Source organism: Arachis hypogaea, chromosome 7, assembly GCF_003086295.3.
Source record: "Arachis hypogaea cultivar Tifrunner chromosome 7, arahy.Tifrunner.gnm2.J5K5, whole genome shotgun sequence".
NCBI classification, from domain to species: Eukaryota; Viridiplantae; Streptophyta; class Magnoliopsida; order Fabales; family Fabaceae; genus Arachis; species Arachis hypogaea.
This window is the reverse complement of record NC_092042.1, coordinates 59,000,416-59,025,749: the sequence shown is the minus strand read 5'-3', so window position 1 is coordinate 59,025,749 and position 25,334 is coordinate 59,000,416. Positions and strand designations below refer to the sequence as shown.

General features: G+C 33.9%; 2 protein-coding genes across 2 annotated transcripts; both read right to left on the bottom strand.

The window, feature by feature from the left end:
* Positions 1-7,923: 7,923 nt before the first annotated feature.
* LOC112703187 (uncharacterized) lies at positions 7,924-11,688 on the bottom strand. Its single transcript, XM_025754524.3, has 4 exons — positions 10,582-11,688; positions 9,323-9,415; positions 9,125-9,192; positions 7,924-8,410 (listed from the first exon to the last, which is right to left on the bottom strand). Exons 1-4 carry the CDS (start codon positions 11,215-11,217, stop codon positions 8,242-8,244), a joined length of 966 nt encoding a protein of 321 aa, XP_025610309.1. The 5' UTR covers positions 11,218-11,688; the 3' UTR covers positions 7,924-8,241.
* A 9,240-nt stretch (positions 11,689-20,928) lies between these two features.
* On the bottom strand, positions 20,929-24,558 carry LOC112703186 (26S proteasome non-ATPase regulatory subunit 11 homolog). The gene is made up of 2 exons (XM_025754523.2): positions 24,200-24,558; positions 20,929-22,489 (listed from the first exon to the last, which is right to left on the bottom strand). Exon 2 carries the CDS (start codon positions 22,466-22,468, stop codon positions 21,200-21,202), a length of 1,269 nt encoding a protein of 422 aa, XP_025610308.1. The 5' UTR covers positions 22,469-22,489; positions 24,200-24,558; the 3' UTR covers positions 20,929-21,199.
* Between the last annotated feature and the right edge of the window lie 776 nt (positions 24,559-25,334).

Below are 25,334 nucleotides of genomic sequence, written 5' to 3'. Positions count from 1 at the left end.
ACGTGGTGTAATTCACGTGGCATGTGAATTGACAAAGGGTCCCTGGGAGTATGGTATGAGCTTGGCATGGGACGTAGCAATTTTCACATGGGACGTGAAATTCAACTTGTGCGTACGCACGGATTGTGCGTATGCACAAATCCCTAAAATGCTTCCCTCATGCATACATATATGTCGTGCGTAATCATGACCTCCCTTTGGCGTGGGACGTGGAGTTTCTCATGTTGCATGTAGGGACTACAGAATGCCCTTGGGAGTGTCAAATTCAACCACATTGTTCGTGGTTGTTTCACGTACCACGTAGGGCCTTAACAGAAGCTTTGTGAAATAGTGGTGTGCCACGTGAAAACTCCACCACACCAAACTTAGCTTGGATCATGTGTCAACACACTAATTTCCTGCACCAAACTCATATGAATGTTCATGCATATTATGAAAGAAGATAGTAAGTAAGAATTAAGTAAAGAAAAAAACAAAATCAAATGATACTAAGTATTAGGTTGCATCCCAACAAGCACTTATTTAATGTTGCTAGCTTGATGGTTCACTCCTCTAGGTGAGGAGTTGTGTGGTCCTTTTACGATCAATCTCACCTCCAAGATAATGCTTGAGCCGCTGACCATTGACAGTGAAAGTTCTCCCTGAATTACCTTCCACAATCTCCACATGACTATAGGGTGAGACCTTGTTGATAGTAAAAGGTCTTGACTATCTAGACTTTAACTTTTCAAGAAAAAGTTTCAACCTTGAATTGTATAGGAGTACTGATTGTCCAAGCTCAAAGGTCTTTGAGACTATCCTCTTGTCATGCCACATCTTGGTCTTCTTTTTATAGAGCCTTGAATTCTCAAAGGCTTACAACCGACGCTCATCAAGATCATTGAGTTGGAGGAGCCGTTTCTCCCTAGCTGCTTTTGCATCAAAGTTCAGAAATTTTGTTACCCAATAAGTTCTATGTTCTAGTTCTACTGGCAGGTGACAGGCCTTGCCGTAGACAAGCTGATAAGGTGACATCCCAATCAGAGTCTTGAAGGCTGTGCGGTAAGCGTAGAGAGCATCATCAATCTTCTTGGCCCAATCCTTCCTTGAAGCACCCATAATCTTCTCCAGAATTATTTTGATTTCTCTATTAGAGAACTCTACTTGGCCACTTGTTTGAGGATGATAAGGAGTGACTACTTTATACTTAACACCATATCTCAGAAGAAGTGCATCTAATTGTTTATTGCAAAAGTGGCTGCCGCCATCAGTGATCAAGGTTTGGAGAACACTAAACCTACTAAAGATATACTTCTTGAGGAAACTCATCACCACCTTAGCATCATTAGTGGCCAAAGGTGCAGCTTCTACACATTTAAAAACATAGTCAACAACCACCAAGATGTAGTTGTTGGAATAGGAAGAATGGAATGGTCCCATAAAGTCTATACCCTAAACATCAAACAATTCAACCTCCAAAATTGGATTCAGAGGCAATTCATTTTTCTTGAGCAAGTTGTCAGCTCTTTGGCAAGAGTCACACTTGTTTACAAACTATCTCGCATCCTTGAAGAGTGAGGGCCGGTAAAATTTGCATTGAAGGACCTTTGTCGCTGTCTTTTCTCCACCAAAATGCCTACCATACTCGGAATCATGGAAATGCCAGAGAATCTGTAGAATCTCTTCCTCTGAAACACATCTCCGGATGATTCCATCCAAACACCTCTTGAATAAATATGGATCATCCCAAAGGAAGTATCGGGCATCATGTTGTAGCTTTTTTATTTGTTGCTTAGTAAATTCCTTTGATATTATCCTCCCGGCCTTGTAATTGGCCATATCAGCAAACCAAGGTGTCTCTTGAATCATAAACAAATGCTTATCAGGAACATTTCATGAAGGGGAAGTAAAGGTTTTTGTACTTTCACTGGTTCAATCTGAGAAAGGTGGTCCACTATTTGATTCTCGGAACACTTCCTATCTCGGATTTCAATATCAAATTCTTGTAAAAGGAGTACCCACCTAATTAATCTTGATTTAGAGTCCTACTTTGTCAAAAGGTACTTAAGAACAAAGTGATCAGGGTAAACAATAACCTTTGAACCAACTAAATAGGATCTTAACTTATCAAATGTAAATACCACAACAAGTAACTGTTTCTCAATAGTTATATAATTCCTTTGAGCTTCATTTAGTACCCTGCTTGCATAGTATATAACATGCAGAAGCTTATATTGCCTTTGCCCCAAAACAGCTCCAATTGCAACATCACTTGCATCACACATCAATTCAAATGGTAATATCCAATTAGGAGGAGCAATAATGGGTGTAGAGACAAGCCTGGCTTTAAGAGTTTCAAAGGCATGCAAGCATTTATCATCAAAGTGAAAAGGTGCATCAGCAACTAGAAGATTGCTCAATGGCTTTGCTATTTTAGAAAAATCTTTGACGAATCTTCTATAGAAGCCTACATGACCCAAGAAACTCCTTATGCCCTTTGCATTTAAAAGGGGTGGTAATTTCTCAATTACCTCTATTTTGGCCTTGTCAATTTCTATTCCTTTGCTTGAGATGCGGTGTTCAAGAACTATGCCTTCAGTGGCCATAAAGTGACATTTTTCCCAATTTAAAATAAGGTTAGTTTCTTGGAATCTTCTCAAGACCAAGGCTAGATGTTGAAATCACCCTTCAAAAAAATCACAACAAACAGAGAAGTCATCCATAAAAACCTCAATAAATTTTTCAATCATATAAAAAAAGATGGAAAGCATGCACCTTTGGAAAGTCACAGGAGAATTGCACAAACCGAAAGGGATACGGCAGTAAGCAAAGACTCCAAAGAGACATGTAAACACCGTCTTCTCCTGATCATGAGGTTCCACGGCAATTTAGTTGTACCCGGAGTATTCATCCAAGAAACAATAAACAGCATGTTCGGCCAACCTCTCTAGCATCTAATCAATAAAAGGAAGAGGGAAGTGATCCTTCTTTGTGGTAGTGTTGAGCCGCCTATAATCAATGCTCATCCTCCAACCGGTTACAGTTCTTGTAAGGATAAGTTCATTCTTGTCATTGGCCACCACTGTCACTCCTCCTTTCTTAGGAACAACTTGTATCTGACTCACCCAGGAGCTATCAGAGATTGGATAAATAATGTTGGCTTCTCACAGCTTCATCACTTCCTTTTGAACCACTTTCTTTATTGTATGATTAAGCCTCTTTTGTGCTTGCACCACTGGTTTAGCATCCTCTTCAAGCAAAATCTTGTACATACACATTACTGGACTTATTCCCTTAAGGTCACAATAGTCCAACCAAGTGTTGTTTTATATTCCTTAAGCACCTTGATTAATGCCTCTTCCTCACAAGTGTTTAATGGAGAATTGATTATCACAGGATTTGTCTTTGCCTCTCTAAGAAAAACATATTTTAGAGAGGGAGGTAGGGGCTTTAATTCAAGCTTTGATGGCCCTTCTTCCTTTGAAGGAATATATATTGCTTCCTTGGGTGGTAGGCACTCTTCAATTTCACCAACATCAACTTCAACAGAGGACTCAAGTGATTCATTAAGCTCTTCCTCTTCTAATGCATCTTGCACCAATGGATCAATGATGTCAATTTTCATGCAATCCGCATAATCATTAGGATGCTGTAGAGCTTTAAATACATTGAGCATAATGTGTTCATTGATGTGTGAGCATCTTGTACTTATTTTCTGCTTATTTTCTAGTCATTTTTAGTTAGAACTTATTATGTTTTATTATATTTTAGTACAAAAATCCTCTTTCGATGCTACTTTGAGTTGTTTTAGTGTTTTTATAATTTCAGGTGAAATTCGGAGTAATTTAGCAGAATTTTGTGCTAAAAGGAAAAGATTTGGCGCTACCCTTCTAGGCGCTAAACACCTAGTTGGCGTTTAGTGTCAGCAAGCCTTACGAAACAAGAAGCTTTCTGCATCTTTGGGCACTAAACGCACAACTGGCGTTTAGTGCCAGGCAATTCGAGCCAAGCCCACATCAATGAAGCATCATCAAGTGGATTTAGCTTTTATTAGTTATCTTTTATTTTTTTGTAATTTTTAATTAGAAACAATATCTTTTGGTTTTAGGATTTATTATTTTATTTTAGTTTAAATCAAATTAGGTTGGATATAAAAGGAAAAAGATTCACCCTTTAAGGGGATCTTCTCACTTCCGCATGTTTAACTTTTTAGAACCCTAATTTTCTCTGTAAGTCATGAGCCAGTAAACCTCCTTGGTTAAGATTAGGAGCTCTGTTTATTTCTATGGATTAAGACTATTGCTTTTCTATTTTAATTAATGTATTGATTCAATTTCAAGGATTACTTATGTTCTTCATTTTATGAATCTGGGTGGAACGAAAGTATGAGCCTTATTCTATTTGTGCTTTTGTGACCCTTGGAAGAGGACCTCACCTGAACAACAGCTTGAAAGTAAATTCCTCCTAAATTGCTAATTAGTTGAACTAATCGAAATATGTGACATACAATCCTCTTAACTTTGAGTAATTAGGGTTTTTGTGGCCATAAACTAGATTTGAACTTAACCCTCTAATCGGAATCAAGTGACCAACACATTGGCGGTTGATGAAGATTAGAGGAGACTAAATCACTAAGACATTAAGGTTTAGTCAATTACAGTTTGCCATGAAATGAATCTTGCATGATTTTGGTAAGAAAACTTAACTCGAAAAAGTAAACATCTCCGATTTAACTGTTTTTTCTCATTGATTTCTCACTAATTCTCTTATTTGCTTCATTTACTCTTTGATTTACTATTTAATACTTTTGGAAACCACAAAACCAACTTTTCTGTCTGCCTAACTAAACCAATCAGTCTACCATAGTTTCTCAGTCCATCAGTCCTCGTGGGATTGACCTTCACTCACTTAAGGTATTACTTGGATGACGTAGTGCACTTGCCGGTTCAGTTGCGGATATTCTGAAAATCTGCATCATTCATCATTCACTCTCAATGTTAATTCACCTTTTTGAACATCAATTAATGCTCTCCTTGTAGCAAGGAAAGACTCCCCAATATAATAGAGTGACATCTTCTTCCATATCCAAGATGACAACATCCGCAGGAAATATGAACGTCTCCACCTTTAGCAATAAATTTTCAACAACACCTAAAGGAAATTTAAGAGAGCGGTCAGCCAACTGTAAAAAAATTTGGGTAGGTTTTACCTCTTCAATTTGGAGTTTGTGCATCAAGAATAATAGTATGAGATTGATGCTAGCTCCAAGATCACACATGGCTCTCTCAACAGTCACCTCTCCAATGGTACAAGCAATCACAAAGCTTCCTGGATCTTTTAATTTCTCAAAAATGTTCTTTTGAATTATGGTACTACACTTATTTGTAAGCACCACAGTTTCATTCTCCCTCCAATTTCTTTTCTTGAAATTCAACTCCTTCATAACTTTGCATATAACGGCATTTGTTTAAGAGTTTCAATAAAAAAGTTTCAATAAAAAGAATATTTATTTGGAGCTTCTTAAAGACTTCCAGAAACTTAGAAAATTGTTAATCCTTAGCCTCTTTTTACAATTTTTAAGGGTATAAATTTTTTTGGCTTATATTTAGGCACATAAATTTTATCTTTTGGTGCATCTTTGGAGGCTTGAATTTATTGCTGTTGAGTAGAAGGTGTCACGTGTTCTTCTTGCAATTTATCACCCTCTGGAGTTTCTTCTCTATTCTTGCCAATATGAGTTTCATCTTCTTCCTTTCCCAATGTATATGGTATCTTATATACGTGTACAATAAAATTTGAAAGTTAATGTTTGGTACTATGGTTATGGTGTTGTATAATTTTAAAGGTTGATGTTTGGTAATATTGTTATGGTGTTGATGTGAGTAAGAGTTAGTAACTCCCTTCTGGAGAAGAATCTATTGTTATGAGAAGTCACTCCCATTGAGAGAGAATTCTCTTCTGTTGAAAGATCGTAATTCACGTTTTCTCTCAAAATTTTTGTTAAAAAAAATTGGAAAGTTGTATTATTCACGTTTTTTTTACTCAATTTACATCAGGTTACAATAAAAAAGATCACACTTTAGGGAGCTCATACACAACCATGAAAATAGTCCACTAACCCAACTTAATTAACAACTTCATTATTCCTAACCCAACTTAATTAACTACTAATTGGTCGAGTGGCCAGCTCACTCGTCCGCTTAAACAAGTGTTCGGGAGTTCGAATTCTGTCTTGTGCATGCAACAATTTATTGGCTAATGACAGATCCTTAAATAAAATTCAGATCCACGAAAAATTAGTCTTTAACCTATCAGGTTGAAATGGGAAACGGGAAAACTAACTCCCCAGTCTGCTGGTCAACGTCCTGAGTCACAGAATTCCCAAAATTACATTGCATGGGAAATTGGCTATAAATTGTAGTGCTTGCTGTGATTTATGAACTATTTTTAATTTTAAGGGATGTACTCAAATCGCCTTAGTCAAGGTTAATTCTGGTTCTCATCTTAAGTCGTCATCCCTTGATGCGATTTATGGTTGATTTAAAATCATTAAGTTACTCTCACCTAATGTAATTTATGTGTATATTGGTAAATTATTCTATTTCACCAATGTGATTTACTTTATGTTTTGTTTTTGTTTTGTCTATATTTTGCTTTTTCGATCTTAACAGAAAGTGTCGACTAAATTTGTCCATCTCATAAAATGAGCTAGTGTAAATGAATGGAAGCTTTCTAATTTATTAAAATTAATCTTATTTATTGAGAAAAAAAAAATCTTAAACTAGTTGATATAATCTTAGAGTTCAAGTAAACTTGCACCTCAAGTAATTTTAGAGCATAGACTTCAAGAAGACTTGTACTTTAAGTAGTCTTGAACTTCAAACAAACATGGACATCAAACATAAGATAAATTGACTCTCAAGCCTAACTCATTTTTATTTTCTCTAATTATGATATGCTTCATGCATATATAATCTTCGACTTTAACTATTGAATTCTTTCTAATATTGACCATTTGTGCCAAATTTCTTTACACATCAATTTTTAGTTTTAGCCATCTATTTTTTATTTATATTTATATGTATTAAAACTAGAATTACTTGCTAATGATTCATCGTTAGACCACTCATGCTAGATGTTAGAAAGTTAAGAGAGAACATTAGAAAAAAGATTTGTGTATATTCAAGTTGTATATAATGATATAATATAAAAAAATATTTATAGGTGTTAAAAAATCGAAATAATAAAGACGTAATAACTTATAATAAATATTTAAATATGCTAAATAATTCTAATAAATACTAATTGATTCTAATATATTCTAACACTAGAATTAAAGAAATAAAATTATTTAACACTTAAAAATATAATCCAATCTCAATACATTCGATAAGTTTTCGTACATTTTTATTGAACTCTATTTTCACACTATTGACCACAATATCTTCAATATAGTTAAATTCAAACATAGTGATGGTTTTAGCTTAATCATCTGTGCCACCCTTAGAATTTGATGTCTAAAATTCGAGCTTATAGCATCCGTAAAGAATGCAACCTTTTATATCCTAGATGCGATTTTGAAACACTAAAGTCAAACAAAGTTACATCCTTGTTTAGTCTAGCGGTAAGCAATATTAGTGACACAATAGCAAGCATACTCGATTTAACTCTTAAAATTTTTTTATATTACGATTTTAAATGAATCTATTAATTTTATAAAATTTGTACTAAATTTGACAATTTTTCGATTTAAATCTTGTTAAAATTTTACGTTTTATGTTTTTAATTTACTTGTTCGATTTTACGTAAAATCTCGATTTTTTCTACCTTGGTGACAAGTGATTAATCCAACACAGAGAGAGACCGAAAATTACGAAAAATTCTTAAGTGTTCATACTGCAAATTATAATTATTGCACTAATCTATTAGTTGAATGGAAAATCATTAAATCATTAATAGTTATTTATAATAAAGTCATTTTAATATATGTGACATAAATTAATTGGAGAACAAATCTTTTTATTTACTACCAGAGTAGCTAAGAATGACTCGAAATCTACCAATCGAACAAGCCACGTAACTCCTTTGCATTTAACTGTTTCCAATGGAAATAGCCAACAGGCCTCACCTCAGCTTTAGAGCCAGCCAAATTTTAAAAAGAATGTGCCTCAACAGAGTCACCCAATATTCAGGGAAACCTGCTTTTTTCTTCTTCTGTTATTATGTGAAGATTTCCTTTCTCCATGTGCTCTGTTTGATTACTCAAACTCCATTGTTGGTTTCACAGTTGATGATGAATGGGCTCTCTCGAGGTAGCTGAAAATCCACTAGAAACGATATCAATATCTTGAGGAATTCACTGGTCTTCTCCACATTTAAGGCATGCCCTGCATTCCTAATTAGTACCATTTGTGCATTCTCACCCAAATGCCTGTGTTACCAAATGCAATGCCAATGAGTATTATATTTAAAAGTGGTCAAATTCTTAAATAAGAATAAGTTGAATGGACAATGCTCTAATAACTCTTAAATAAACACCTAACTTGGTCCTTAAAGAATTCAAAACCGGACACTTTGATTTCCAACAAATTTTTATTCACTAGAACTCCTCGAGAATTACTCTCATTGGACAGATTTATCCTTCTCTCGTTGGACAGATTTATCCTTCTGTCAGCTTTGAAAGGAGACTAATTTGTCTAATAGTAATATTTTGGAACCTAATGGTTTTATAATAAAAATAGGGACTTATTTGTGCAACATGTATATTAAAAGTTTGATTAAAAGTATCAAATGGACCAATCCGTCTAACGAGAGCAAGTCTCGAAGACTTCTAGAGGATAAAAATTTGTTAGGAACTAAAATATCTAATTCAAAATTTCTTGGAGACCAATTTAGTGCTTAGTCTTTATATTATATCTACACTATTATATAGAGGCATTTAAGGTTTTTCCCAAAATCAGCGTTTCATCTTTGGCATGATCACAATAAAAATGCCATCCCACTACACTAAGGATATTTAGCTTATTTATTTATACATCACATCAATATTCTTTTGTGTCTAAATATGACATGATAAACTTGTATCTGTATAAGAATTTCAGTTAAAACTGAATAGGTAGAATAAGAGAGTTCATCAAATATTAACCTTTTCAATCGGTAACCAAGCTCCAAAGGGAACACTTGATCATGCTCTCCCCAGATAATTAACGTAGGCTGCAGTAGAAGATGAAATTAAGCCTTCTGCTTTAGCTTTTAGTATAGGAAACTCAATAATCATTGAAAAGAAGAAATGATAAACAAGAGCCAAAGATATTATGGTACTAAAAGGGAAGTAGAGATGAACCTGAGAAATCCTGGGGATGTCACAAAGTTTTCTGTCCTTTGCAATGGCTCGGATTAGTTCTCTCCGTTCTTCTACATAGTCCCTGCACATTGCCTAACAAAAATTCACCCATTTAAGAATACTCCATTCCTTCCTAGTCATATAGATGAATCGAACACAAGACTCAAGTCTTTAGGTCTTGTTGGTCAAAATAGTAGCTGAAACATCATCCAATTCTATTATTTGCCATCATATTTTACAATTCTTTTTTTCCTTTTATCCTATACCTAGTTAATGATCACCTACGTTTTAGTAAGTGAGAGTTTAATTTTGACATATTGATGGTATAAAACTATTTTACACAATTCTAAGTACATCGGTTCTTTTGAATTATTATTCACGCGGTAATGGTGAACAATAGATAATTTTGCTTACGTAGCGATAAATAATTAGATAAACATCTAAAACCTCTTTATATAGTACATCAAAATCAAATTCAAATCATAATAGTGCTGCAAATTTGAGTTAAATTACTTTCTCAACCTCAAGGAACTAACGAGGAGCTAATTTGAGTTAAGTTTCGTTCTAAATCATGAAACCTAATAACCTATTTTGACTCACTAAAACATATGAAGACAAAAAGTATGAGCATTACACCGTTTTATGCTAGACTATCCAACTGTTCCACGCAAGGCTAAGCAAAACAGAGTCCCAATTCCATTTGTTTGGGGAATCCCAGAAGAAACTATTTAATTTATTACAGTTGATAACTAACCAGAACCAACCAATCAAACACCCATATAGGAAAATATTTTTTTTCTATTTTTGTTTTGGGCCCTTGGAGACAGGGTGGTTTGCAATTTGCATAAAAATTAAGTGTGAAGTAACAAAAATACACCAACCAATATGTCCACAAAACAAAAACGAAATCTAGCCATGCAATTGAGATAAAATTAATTACACGTTAACATAATATCCTAATTAAGGAGAGATCACGAGTAAGAAAAATTAATTACTTTTTAATAATTAAGGGAATATTTAGAAAAATAATTAAAAAACTATATCATTACTCTTATCTAAAACATCCAAATAGTTGAAATTGATGAAATGGAGGAATGATATCCAATTCATCACTTTGCAATTGCATTGTTTGTGACGTGAATTTATACTTCCTTCACACCACATTGCCTCAAACTTAAATCGATATATTTACTATTTAGAAAGAAAAACAAGGGTAAGTTAAAGTAAATAAGAGGGGTAAAAAAGTGTTAGAGGCTTACATCAATGAAATCATAGAGGAAGCAAGAAGGCAACCAAGCAACAGGAGGAGGCCTAAAGAACGTATATCCAACAAGCTCCCTCAGCCTCTCCGGACTCTGAGGCACCAAAATGCAGGCAGCTTCTTCCAAATCCGAAACAGGAAACAACCCTTCTTTGATATCTTTCTCTTCCATGCATACTCCCGAGCAGCACACCACCACTCTCTCCACCACTTCCTCTCCGTACATCGCCGCCATCCGGTACCCCACGAACCCGCCGTAGCTCAGCCCCACCACCGTCACCCGCCCGACCATCCCGTTCGCCTCCACCACCCGCATCACGCACTCCGACTGGAACCCCTCGCTCCGTTCGGCTCGGCTCGTGTGGGACCCGCCGAAGAACAGGAGGTCCGGAACGTACACGTTGAAGTGTGGAGTTACGTGTCGGATGACGTCACCCCATTGCCAGAGCGCGTTGGCTCCGAGCCCGTGGATTAAGAGGAGGTTCGGTTTGGAAGAGGCTCGGGTTTTGGGGACCCAGCAGTGCATGACGGTTCCATCCCTGAGGTCCGTGATGGTCGATCGGAGACCCGAACCTGTGAAGGCTGACCGGTAGCACCAGTTTCTGGTTTCGGTCAAGCTAAAGCACATTGTCATGATCAGGTACCGGTACAATAGAAGTGTGTAGAAACTGGAAGAAAAGTAAACCAAATTTTCAAAATAATAATAATAATAATAATAATAATAATAATAATAAAAAGAAACTGTGGATATGGAAGAGTAAGGCTATTATTATGTGTTGATCACATATGCGAACAAGACACTTGGAAGTTTAGTTGGGATATAAATCGGTAACTGAAGGTTATTTTGGTGTTTTAGTTTGTAGTTGTAGTTGAAGAAAGGGATTGGACTTCTTGTGTTGTTATTAGAACATGGATGCTACTGGTGGTTACGTGGTGAACCAAACATGTTATGCTTGTGTAGTTTGTGTGTGAGCGGAATCTATAGGGATGACAAGGGGAAAATGAGTGGGACAGAAGATGATGATTGAGGGGAAATGAATGGATTGTTTGATTTCGGAAGAGAAGAAAAAAATAGAAAATGGAATAAAATAAGAATCACCAGTTCATGACATGTGTTCACTCGCTATTTGTACTTATGCTATTTGTATTTACTAGGATAAAAAATGTTGATCCATTATAGAAATTTATTAGTAATTGTCGACTGATACTAATAATTATTATTTTTAATTTTAAAAAAAATTATATATAAAAATTTATTGTAAAGTGTATAAAATTATTCGATCATCTATTTTTCAAAAACCCAATAGTCTTATAATTTTTCTAGTCAATATTAACAAATTTTACTTAAATATAAAAATGATTATATTTGTATATTTTAAAAAAATATTGTTATACTTTATTATTATTATACAACTCAAAAAATTAAAATTTTAATAAAAATGATTTATATTATAGTGACACAAACAAAAATATTAACTAAGTATCATTTAGTTATATTATTAGACTCTTAATGTATGTCCCGTGCTACGTATTGATCATATACTTAGTCTACTTTATTATATTTATAAAAATATTAGGTATTTAAATGTTTTTATTAAACTAAGTTTATCAAATTGTTAAAATTTAAACTTCAATCACGCTTCTCCTCTGATCTTTTATTTCCTCCTCTTTTAATGTCATCATCGTCATTATCGTTATTATTATCGCCGTCGCTATTGCTGCCACCGTTTTTTTTACTGTTGTCGTTGCCACCGTTGTCGCTTTTTTTTCCAACTCCTCCTCCTTTAATATCATTATCGTCGCTGCTGTCGCGGTTACCGTTGTCGTCTTCTTTTTTTTCTTTTTCTTTGTAAATTGGATATATCTTTTTTATTGAGTGAAATTGAAAAGGTACAAATGTCTTTTATGTTATTTTTCTATGTTTAATATTTGTGTGTTATATGTGTGAATTTGTATGTTATGTTGAATAAAAATATGTGTTATGCTTAAACATCTGTGTGATGTAATAAATTAGAATTTATTTAATGATTTTTGATAAATTAGTATGAGTTACCAGACTATTAGTTTCGATTACTAACCAAAGGAGATGTGTTGAGTGCACTAATAGATTGTCGTACTGCACTCTTTGTGGATCCTAACCACTAAAAAATATTAGAACTGCACATCAAAGTTAATAGTCATGAGCCATGATGACATACCTAAAAAGAATGTCAACAATACCTTTCTATGTGTGTGTTTTTGGAAAATGGAACCGTAACATTGACTTGCAATGAATGGTGATCGGTTTACACACCATGAAGAAAAAAGAAAGAAAAACATAAACATGTAACAGAACTCAATAAAAGAATATACACATAAATTTTGGTGTAGCAAAAAATTTGTGTGTTTAGCTTCAAAATTTGTGTGTTATAATTTAAAATTGTGTACTATGTGTAAAAGTTTGTGTGATATATCGATAAATTTGTGTTATATGCCAATTTTTGTGTGCTATACTTCAAAATTTGTTGTTATGCTTCAAAATTTGTGTGTTCTCTAACAAAAATTTGTATGCTTTAAAAAGTGTAGAAAGACTTGTGCATGTAGTGTAAGCTCTTTCAATTGTGTGCTAGTGCTGCGTTTGTTTGATGAGATACAGACACTAATACATAGACACGGTAGTACACGTCTATCGTTTGTTTGCTGAGACACGAATTTTTGAAAAACACGGTGACACATAAACATACATAAAATACATGTATTTGGTGTCCTTAAAAAAAGATGAGACATGGAGACACATTGATGAAACACAAATATTTACTCTTTTATCTTTAGTACATCCTTATTCCATTGGTGATGATATAAGGATAAAATTGATATTTAGTTTATACTATGTGTCTTGTTCAATATTACCAAACACAATAAAAAATTTGTGTATCTTTGTATATTTGTGTCTGTGTCCATGTATTTAAAAGACAATAAACAAACGCAATTTAATAAAACACTGAAACACGTGTCATGCGTTTCATTTTTCATTTTGAGAGTGATTTTTATTATAACTAGAGTGAGACCCGCACAATGCGCGAAGAGGTAAATTATTTATACTATATAGTATATTTTAATAAATGTTATATTAAAAAATTTTAGAGAACATATTATAAATAGATTTTGAATTTATTTATTTTTAAAAAAGACATAGGTTATTTATATTAGAGTTATACAAAACTGCATTTTCTTTTTTTTTTTCATTTTTCGATTTGCATTAATGGCTACACTTTGTCTTTTCTTATGGTTTCTTTGTTTGTAAATAATGAAAAAAATAAATGAATGAGAATGAAAAACATATAAAAATATTATATTAAATTTAAGAAATTTTTGACAATTAGTATAAGAGATTAAAAAATGAAGAGTAATAAGAGTCTTAATATGTATAAATTGTAGAATTTGAATATTTGTAACTGAAATTTTTTATAATTATTATTATTATGATACTTTTAATGTATATTTATTGCATTTAATTAGCACTTGATATTTCAATTGAATAATAATAGATAAGAGTTTTTGTTTTAATTTTTTTAAAACATTTTACTAAATAATGATTGGTTGATTTTCATCTAGCAATTTTGGGTATTAACTCTTTCGATTTGTCATTACTACTGCAAATTTTTCTACAACAAAGAAAATAAGACATGGTCAAAGAATGATAATCTATTCCAAGTAAATTGTAAATTGTGGAAGTAATACTGCACATGTGGAATAACAATTTGAAAAAGAGGAACACGTAAATGTAAATTGTGAAAGAAGTACTTCACATGTAAAATAACAATCTATAATTTGATGATGAAATATTGCAATCGATAATATATAGGGAGCAATAATTTTAAATGCACATTAATTTTGGTTGTAACCGTTGGACAGAACTGTTTAATAAAGATGAATACATAAACTTGTGCTACTTGCAATGAGTTTACAATTAAAAATGTTATATTTATAACAAATAAATAGGACTATTGAAAATGATATTGAACAATGAGAAGAGTAAACGGCAAAGTTAAAAATCTTTACGAAGATACCTGGGACAAATTTCTTACGTTGGCGCCGCCGAATTGTGACGTTGTTTTGAGACCCAGAATCGAGCTCTGGCAAGGAAACTGCAAGAGAAGGAATGGAGTTTGCCCTGATTTTTGCAATTTATGCAATGAGGCTCTGCCGGAGATGGACATCGCAATGTACAATTTGTTTTAAGGAAAAAACAATGGCTCATGGGACCGAAAGAGGATGGAGGAAATAAGATGAGACCAGAAGAGAATGGAGGAAATAGGATATTGGTACGGAGAGGTGGTAAGAGGGTGAGGGTTCGAGAAAAGTAATAAGCTCTTTGGTTTTGAGAGCTTTTTGTTAAATGTTAATTTGTATTTTTGTTGTTTTAGAAATAAGGATTTATTTGAAAAAAGTTAATTTGTTAGTTTTTATTGTGTTTTTTAGTTGTTTTTTGTGATTTTTTTAATGTGAAAATAAAAGTTGATTTGGCAAGATTTGAGTGGTGGATTCTAAAATTTTACCAAGTAAGGGTTGGTGCTAACATGGCGTTAGTAGAAGAAGAGAAATAACTTAAAAACAATGTGGGTAAACCTATGTACCTACTTTTATATATTAAGAATAGATTGAATCAACTTAGTTGAAATTAGTTAAAAAAATACTTGTACATCTATCATCACTCTTATATTTATATATAGTTTGTTTAAAATAAAATTAATATATATTTATTAAAAAGATTAATTTACTTAGTATACATAAAGATTAAGTAATTAATTTACTTAATATACAAAAAAAACTAATGTAGTTAATATTCTATAATATTTTAGTTTACATTAATTTATATATTTTTAATTTTTTTTCAAATGGCAATCTCTAAAATATATTTTAACTAAATTAAAAAAAAAATAAGTTAACTATTATGAAAAGGTAAAATTAATTATTTAGAATGCTTTTTAGTATATTTTTTATTATTCATGCTTTATAAATTTATTTTATTTTTGATTTTAATATATGTGGAAAGGAGCGCATGTATGAATAAAAAAATCTTTTGCACGTTGCACAAATTGAGTTGTCAATATTCTTTTATGGATAAAGTATTTTTTTGTTTCTGAAGTTAGTTAAAATTTTTTAAATTATCTCTAAATTTTGTTTTGCTTCAATTTTGTTTCTAAAATCTTTTATTTTGTATCAAATATACTTCTAATGTTTAATCTAATTACATAAAATAAGTATATAAAATTTAAAATGGTTAATATTAATTTATATGTTTTTAATGGTTTTTTTAAATGAAAATTTTTAGAGCACATTTTAACTAATTTAATAAATAAATAAATAAATAAATATGTCTTGTTATATAAAGATAAAATCAACTATTGAGATTATTTTTCTTTATACATTAATAGACTATACTTATTTAATATTTGAATTATTTCTTTTAATTTGTATCTTATTCTAAGTTAATATTTAACATATAAAAAATATATTATCTAATCAATATGCATATGAATATTATATTATAATTTATAAGTGTAACTTGAATAATTGAAGTTAATATTTAAAATCCTAAACATATATTATTAAGCAAATTTATAAAAGAAATAAATACTACTATGTATTTTAATATATTGTGTGTCATTTTAAAAGACGTTAATATTTTAGTATAAAAATAGATAAATAATTATATTAATTAAAATATAAAAATACGTAAAAAATACTATTTATATATTAAATGTTTTTGGCATTCGTATAAAAATATAATTGTTATTAATTAATTACATATTTAATTTTTTTAACTAACAAAACAAATAATCTGTATATATTGTTAAGAAAATATTGATGTCAAAACAGTATTTATTAAAAAGATGTCTATACGGTGAAAATAAAAAAATTAATCATTTAATACTTTTTTAAATATTTATTATTAATAAATTCATAAATATATCTTATTTTTTATTATACTATATCCTCTTCTACTAAAATTTTGAATAAAATAAAAGAACATTTGAATTATTGTGTGTCATGATAGCAATTAAGAGAGTGTGTTTCATTTATTTGTTTAATTATTCTATAAAAGAGTGCTATATAAAATCTAAAAATAAAAAGACAAAAGTACTACCTATTAAAGTAATAGTAATATACATCACCATCATCACGCACACAATTCTTAAAATTAAAAAAAAATTATATATAAGATTAAATATTATTTTTTCATTCTATAAGAATATCATTATTAATAACAAAAAATAGTAATTATAAGAAAAATAATGGATTAGTGAAAAGAAAATAATTTTGATATGATCTAATCTTTATATAACTCTCGGATCCTCTGCCTATTTGATAGAATTTACAGAAAAAAAAAATCATATACTCGAATTACATAAGAGAGTAATCATATAGTCAAATATAAAGATGTCCATAGGATGAATGAAAAGAACCATCGTACTTTTGTGAGAGGGAAAGTCTTGGATTTTAGTCCAAGAAGTATCCAACAAGTCTTTCAGTTGCTACTTGCTGAGCACACTTTGACTTGCTATAGTGATGAGAGGGTGAGCTGAAACCAAAATTTGGATCAAGTTCTTGCTAAGATTTGCCTCCGAGGAGCTCAATGGAGGTTGGGTTCGAATAGTAAATTGAACTAAATGAAGAGCAGCGACCTCATTCCTCTGACTACGGATGGTTGGACTTTATCCGGAGGTCTATTATGCCCACTAACAACCAGTCGGAGTGCACGATAGACAGTGCTATACTGATTTACTGTATCATGGGCAGAAAGTATGTGGGTGTGTAAGAAATAATTGCACATCAAATATACAGCATAGCATGCAACCCCTCTTCACATGCCAAACTGGGATTCCACACCTTATTTATCGTCTCTGTGACGCCTCTAAGGCGGAGGTGGAGAATGATTTTTCTATTTCAGTTGAAAGACCAATCACCAAGAAGACCATGGAGTATGTGAGAGAGTATTAGAGGGTCCAGAGAGGAGAGCAGGCCGAGAAAGAGACTTAGCAAAACCAGCCTCCCATACCTCAGGGGCATTAATTTCCACCTCAGGAGTATTGGCAGCAGCTCACTTCCTTTGTTGAGCAGATGAGGATGACACGGCATCCTTCTCCATCAGATTGTGGCGGAGCAAAAGACTTAGTGCCATAAGCTTTTTCAGCTGATGCCGGATTTTGGACGACTGAGAGAACCACACGGACCACAGCCTAAGGAGAGAGACACCCACCGTGATGACTGAGGTGGTTTAGTTCTTTTTTCACTTCCTATTTTTCTTTCGTTTCTATTATGTTATATTCCTGTTTTAAATTCAGAAGGAAAGGAGAAGGAAAGGAGTATGAATGATTGAATGAAGACAGTAGAAAAGTGGAGATTCAGAAGGAATAACGCATCTCCATTTGCTTATCTGAAATTTCCACCAATGAATTACATAAGTATCTCTATCTTTATTTTATGTTTATTTATCTTTTAATTATCAAAACTCCATAACCATTTGAATCCGCCTGACTGAGATTTACAAGATGACAATAGCTTGCTTCAAGCCGACAATCTCCGTGGGATCGACCCTTACTCACGTAAGATTTATTACTTGGACGACCCAGTGCACTTACTGGTTAGTTGTACGAAGTTGTGAAAAAGAGTAGAGATTACAATTGTGCGTACCAAGTTGTTGGCGCCATTGAGATCACAATTTCGTGCACTATAAATCACTCAACCATTGTTGCTTGATCTATCAATCCTCGTGAGATCGACCTTCACTCACCTGAAGTATTACTTGGTATGACCCGGTGTACTTGAAGATTAGTTTATGGTTTTTGAAATCCGCACCATTAGGCGAGAAGGTGGAAACTTCTCGGTTTGATATATCTCCCTGTAAATGCCTACAACAGAAACTCGGAGTGGGTGTAATTATGATACCTTCAAGGTTTTTTCGAGTTATACTCCCTCTTTTTTTCTTAGTTTCTTTGTCCTTTTTTCGATGTGGGTAGGGTAGGTTGGATATTGGGAGAAGCTTTCGAAGTTGAAATTTCTCTTCCATGTTGATGTATTTTTCTGTCCGTTCTTGTACTTCGTACAATGTAGCTGGGTGTTGCTCGGATATGGATTGAGAGAACGGCCCCCTTTTTAAGGCCATTAACTAATCTCATTATCACTGCTTCAGTAGGTAGGTTTTGAATCTCCAAGCATGCTTTGTTGAATCTTTCCATGTAATCTCGAAGTGGCTCTCTGACTTCTTGTTTAACTCCTAGTAAACTTGGGGCATACTTTACCTTATCCTTCTAAATTGAGAATCTAGTGAAAAACTTTTTTGCCAGGTCATCAAAACCAGTTACCGACCTGGGGGCTAAATCATCAAACTATTTCATCGCGACATTGGTCAAAATTGTCAGAAAGGCTTTGCAACAGGTAGCGTCAGAGGCATAGGCTAGGTACATCCGACTTTTGAAATTGTTAAGGTGGTGCATCAGGTCGGTTGTTCCGTCATAGAGATCCATGTCGGGAGTTTTAAAATTTCTTGGGACCCTGGCTCGCATAATCTCTTCAACAAACGGATCTTCTCCTCCCAAACGGCTTTCTTCCCGATTTGCTTGATTGCCCCATTTTCTGAGGTCAGCTTCTAATTGTAAGAGCTTTTCTTCCAACTCTTTTTGCCGTCGTACCTCCCTTCGCGGTTCTCGTTCATCCTTTCGATGTCGTTTAGCTTCCAGCTCGAGTTGCTCTAATCGTCCACGATGCTCGTGGACTAAGCCTAGTATCTCTGTTGGATGGGGAAGTTCCTCATTCTCGAGCGAGTGGATCTCTGAATGGATCTGCCAAGGCTAATGGTTTCCAGATGTTCCTTCTCCATGAGGAATGTGAGTTCTCTCCCGAGGTGGGGGTATTGCAAGTGTGAGGTCATCACGGTGGGGCTCTGGTTCTGACTCAGATGCTGTGTGACCTTCTTCGTATTGGCCATCCACCATTATCAATGGTTAAATCTTCGTTCCCCAGCAATGGAGTCAATGTTTTGAGAGTTATCTGAAACGTTGATTTGGGCCTGAGCGTGAGGCCCACTCCTTCTGAGGCAGCATCCGACTTGTTTCGGTGCTGAGGTGTCGCCGTCTGAGTTCCTCGTGAAGAGGAGGAGGGGGTAGTACCTGTAAGAAACTCCAATGCTTAAGTTAGCAAGGACTTTAGGCAGAGTTTTAGTAGAATAGAATGTGAATATATTTGAGGAGTGTCAGTATATTTATAATAAAGTTAAGAACCACATTTTGGAGTAGTTTCCTTTATCTTGAGAGTTTGTTAGAATATATCGTTTAGTGGAGATAGAGATAGTAGGAGAGATTCGTGGAGGTAGTTACTTATTTGGATAAGTGAAACTGCTCCTTGTCGTCGTGTCCGACCTCTTTAAAGATGTCGGGTTAATGGTAGAGGCCACCCTTTTTGGGTGGACATTTTTGTCCTTGTTGGGTCTAACTTTATGTTTTGGGCCAAGGTCTGAACACTAACTATATTGCCCTTGCCACTATTGTTGTCATAACTCCTCTTGCTGTCCCCGATTTTCACCCTCTATAGTTGTACCTCGAAAATGAGGAGGTTTCATCAAGTTTAGGACCAGATTAGAGTCTAAAAATTAAACCGGTAAACATTTGGGGTCGAAACTTAGTTAAGACAAATTTGATTTCACCCAATCCCATATACACTCCTATATTTATATAACTTAATATCTGTTCCAACTTCTCTCCCACCCAAAAAAAAAAAGGGAGGGAGGGGGAGGAGGGGTGGGATTTGATCCAATTTCAATATTTTACATAATTCAATTAATTTGTTCCATTTTTTCTAAATTGCACGATGACCCCCTTCGGATACAAGTTACAAGCACAAAAGACACATTGTGCCCGTAAACAAAAAGCCTCCAAATAAGTGTGGCAAACAAGTCAAATTAACAATACTCTTTTTTATTATTTAATTTTTTTTGTCTTATGAATTTTATTAATTATTTTTTTAGTTAATTAGACATCAAATTATAATTTTTATTTTAATTAACTTGATATCAAATTAACAATACTCTTTTTTCCAAATTTTTCTAAAATAAAAAAAATCTTTATGGCACCACACAACTTGCCAAACAAGCTTTTAAAATAAAATCCTCCACATGAAGTGATCAAACAAGATTTATGTGTGAATGATCTCTAGTAGACATAATATATGATAAAACGTTCGGATCATTTGATCCATATAACCAACCTCATCTAGTAGGAACAACTTCCTCATTGTGTTACTCGAAATTACCACATTTTGATAGTGGGTGAAAGTGAAACAACTGAATATGCAAATACTAGAGTCCTTGGAGAATAATAATCTTGGGTCTAAAATATTGCCACAAAAGAGGGGAAAAGAAAAACGCAAACCTGATTGCCAAATCAATGCACATCATTGCATCAATTTGGTCACATTTCACCTATTGCAACCCTGCAAATCAAGCTGTCCAGCTACGACACAATTATAGCAAGGCTTACCACAATTTTGGGTTGGACAAATTCAAAATGCAAAACAATTCATAAGCTAGACATCAGTAAGTTAATAGCAACAAGTATTGTGTTGAAAAACAGGAAAGCTCATGTCATGATCTTGGCCGATCTAACATAAAGACTATCCACAACTTTCCCAATATTGGAAATGGTTTCCAAAGTTGCAGGATATATGGCATCTGTCTTGGGGTCATCAAATATGATGAGGCATCCGGCACCTTGATCTAATGTCCCAGCGAACTTCTTGTCCAAGATCATCTGGGACAACTTCCGCTCCACGTGATCAATAGGTAGTTCAATGAGCTCCGCAATGTGTGCAATCTCAACTCTTGAGAATGGCTCAATCAACCTGCAAAGATTCTGCTCGAGAAGGGTATCATACAGGGATTGCAAGTGCCTATGCACGATTGGGTCTTCCTCCAACTGCACCTTGTAGTCTCGCAGAGTAATCTCGAATAACTTAAGGGAGCGCTTAGAATGAGCATCTGCAACAGCTTTCATTGCATCCAAGTCAGGGCCGACATATTGCAAACCAGCTTTAGAGGATATGATTCCACCAACGTCATCAGCTTGATTCACCATGATCTTACATAACAACATGTATTTCAGGCTGAAAACAGCCTTTGGATCTTCAAGTGCATTGAAGGATTCAAAGGCTTCAAAGAAATAACTATATGCAGTTTTATAATCCTTCTCCTCAGCATGCAGTATTCCACTCTGCAGATCTATGGCACCTTGCTGTGCCGGCGGCACATAAATAGCATTTGCAGCTGTTCTTGCTGCTGTGAGTGCAGCTTTTGCCTTTGGAAGGTTCCTTAATGAGAAGTGTAGCTTGCTTTCCAGCAAGTCTATGTCTACAAGTAGAAGCTTGTCATCTAATCTTCTAACCTCTTTGACCAAGCTGGAGAGTAAAGTCAAAGCTTCTGAAAACTCCTTATTTTCCATCAGAAGTGCTGCAAGCCTTGCCTCAACTCTCTGCCTCAAGAACGTACGCTTCTCAGCACGAGTCCATTGCACCATTTCTTTGCAGAGTGCAATTTGAAGAGCAGATGTCCCTGGAATTTTAGCAACTGCATCAATTATTCCTCTGACAATCTTTGCAGTTTTTGCCTTAGGGATCAAGGAGAAAAAGGGCCTCAGTTGTGTGAGAAGGCTGCGCAGATCCTCCCCCCTATTCTCTTGTCTTAGAAGGTCAGTAAGGTTTGTGATGGCCTGCTCTTTCATACGCAAAGCTTCGGATGAAGAAGAAGGATCCTCGAGTACACGGTAAAGAATGGAGATTGCTTCAGATGGGTTTTTGGCCTCCATTGCAAGAGCAAGTGACTCAGTTGTTGCAGCAAGATGAGATGAAGCCATGGCTCCGGTTTGGACAAGATCCTGCATGAAAACATTTATAACTTGAGTGATGGGAGTAAGAAGCAAAAGTTGCAACCACTTTTGCTTTACTATCATTTAATCTGTGATTGAGTGAAAAAGCAAGTAGTTGCAAATCGAATGGGTTTCAATAATTTTTAAGATTTATATAAGCTGCCTGTCTGAGCCTTGCATGACTTGTTTGGTTAAATTTTCCATTCTATAAATTAAATTGGTTACAGCAGTGAAATATATAATTTTTTAGTCAGTATGGTCCATGGTATTATGCCATACAACATTATCGGCCACAAATCAGACTATAAAGAACCACCATACCTAAAGCGTGGCAACTGACAAGGCAGACATCATTGTGACATTACAAGACAAGTTTTCAAATAAGAACAGCCAAAATTTCTTCAAAACAGGTGGGTTCAGCTAATGGCAGTTTTTCAAATTATCATAAAGTTTAACCAAATGCAATATAAAGTATCATCACAAAAACAAGGTCAAATTACACTCATGATTCACCCCCTCAAGGTTTGATAAAATAAAACCCAACTCTCCTATATTTCTAAAACCATACATTGACCTCTCCTAAAATTTAGGTAATAATATTGTTCGTACACGTGTATTTTGTAAAATATGAAAAGGTTGGTGTCATTTGCACTAATAAAATAAAAAAATAAAAATCTTTATCAGAAAATTTAAACTCACAAGAGATGAAGAGTGAACAAGAGAAGTTGTCATATCCCAACCCCTTACAGAGAGATGATGTGAAAGGAGTGATGAACCGAGCTCAAAGTAAGATCAAAAAAGAAAACATATGGTTGGTTACGATGTGGAAAAATCAGCCATTCTTACAGATTCCATTCTCCAGTGATTTTTCCCTGGAGTCTATTCTTAGTTTTCATTGAATATGGATGAATAATTAGGAAGAAGTTTTTATTACTGTTATACTTATAACGACCAGCATATTAACATCAAGATGGCTACGATGTAAAAAAAATCAGCTGTTATCAATCCAGCAGACATACTGGTAAAATGATCATGAAACACCATACTGATGCCAGACTAAAGCTGCTAAGCAATTCTGCAACGGAAACACACCTCACTGATTGCAAACACCCTAAACCATACTCTAAAAAGGCCCCTCCATGGTATATGACAAACAAAGAACACAATCTATTTGTTCAAAAAATAAGATTGACAAGATTGCCTTTCATGCGCATCTAACTCTGGATCCTTAATCAATACACGAGTGACTTAGAGTTGCCAATAAAATTGGAACAAAATCAGCAGCACAATCAACATGTAGCAAAGAAAATATGCAACAAGAGCAGCAACAAGAAACAACACCAACGCACAATTTCAGAAGCAGTTTTAACAATTATGACAGTAATCACAAATAAAATGTCAACATTCATCCTTACGATTTAAGCAAACACTTCTGCGTGTGGCACTAGATTTCCGTTTCTATCTCACAGCCATTCTAAATTCCTAAGTATAATCAAATGAAGCCAATAACCAGTACTATACAAGAGTATCTAATTAAACGCTCAAGTAGTGGAAACATGAACAATCCCAAAATTATGAAGAAAAAAAAGCAAATTTCCCTAAAATCCAGAAATAAGGACAAACGAAACTACTATTGAGTTCTAAGTTCTAACAAGAAATACAAATGAATAAATAGCTTCATGAAATTTCGCAATAAAAATAACGGACAAAAAATGCAACCTTGGGGTCGGTGACGTGGGTGTTCTTGCGGATCTCGGACGACCGTAGAGAGAAGCTAAGAAACGGAACGGACGGAACAATAATGAAAGGCAACAACCTGAGACAGAGAAGAGCGGTGAAGAGGCATGAAGAACAGCACTGTTGTGATGGAGCACGAGGAAAGTTGGCGACAGCTGCGTCTCCGATGCAGAGAAACAGAGGAGAGAGGGGGATGACGGACGAGCGGATTTATAACTTAGGCGAAACTAAATTAAATAGTCAAACAAGGTCAACGTCCATTTTGCCAAGGTACCACAGCAAAACTTAGGAATTTACTCTACACAAAAAGGGTGTACATGGGCTTGGCTGAGTCTCCTAATTTAGACTCGGTTCAAAATTAAAATATATATCGGTCCTATTTTTTATATTTTAGTTCCATTTTAGATTTAATAAAATCTACATACTTTTTTTACCGAAAAAAAAACTTATATACTTTTGAATTGGATGAAAACTAAATAAAAATTGGATAAAAACTAAGTCTTTAATATATAAAAATTTCTAAATTTTTAACTATTATTTTACAATTTATATAATAAAATTTAATTAAAAATTATAACAAGAATCAATCATTATATAAAATTAAAGCATAATTACAATCAATATTAATATTGTCTAATAACACCAAATAGTTAAGTCACATACGAATAACACAAAATATTATGCTAAAATTTTGTACTTCGTAAACATATAACTTTAACTCATAATCTTACAAAACATTAACCATAGAAAAATAGTCATCATCCATCAATTGCTATTAATATTGTCAAATTATTACTTGTGATATGGATGTATTAGTAAAACTTACAAATTACAAAACATATAAAATTACTCATTTTCATATAAAATATTATTACTTCAAATAATTAAGTCACACTAATAAAAATATTATAAATGTACTTTCAACAATTCTTTGACTACTATCAAATTGATCACACTCTTGATCTTCAACTTCTTGTTTAAAAGGGCACAAATAACTTTGAGTGCATATCAAAGTTTCAACCATTAATGGTGACAAAGAGCTGTGGAAGACATCAAGCAGACGTCCACCAATACTAAAGCGTGATTCAGAAGCAACGGTTGAGACCGAAATACCTAA

Bases quoted from the DNA above. Each gene is read 5' to 3' on its own strand.
- LOC112703187 (XM_025754524.3), bottom strand. From the start codon at position 11,217: ATGACAATGTGCTTTAGCTTGACCGAAACCAGAAACTGGTGCTACCGG. The intron at 9,416-10,581 runs GTAAGCCTCTAA...AATTTTTGTTAG, and splicing joins TCCTCTATGATTTCATTGAT to GCAATGTGCAGGGACTATGT. The intron at 9,193-9,322 runs GTTCATCTCTAC...CTTCTACTGCAG, and splicing joins ACATCCCCAGGATTTCTCAG to CCTACGTTAATTATCTGGGG.
- LOC112703186 (XM_025754523.2), bottom strand. From the start codon at position 22,468: ATGGCTTCATCTCATCTTGCTGCAACAACTGAGTCACTTGCTCTTGCA.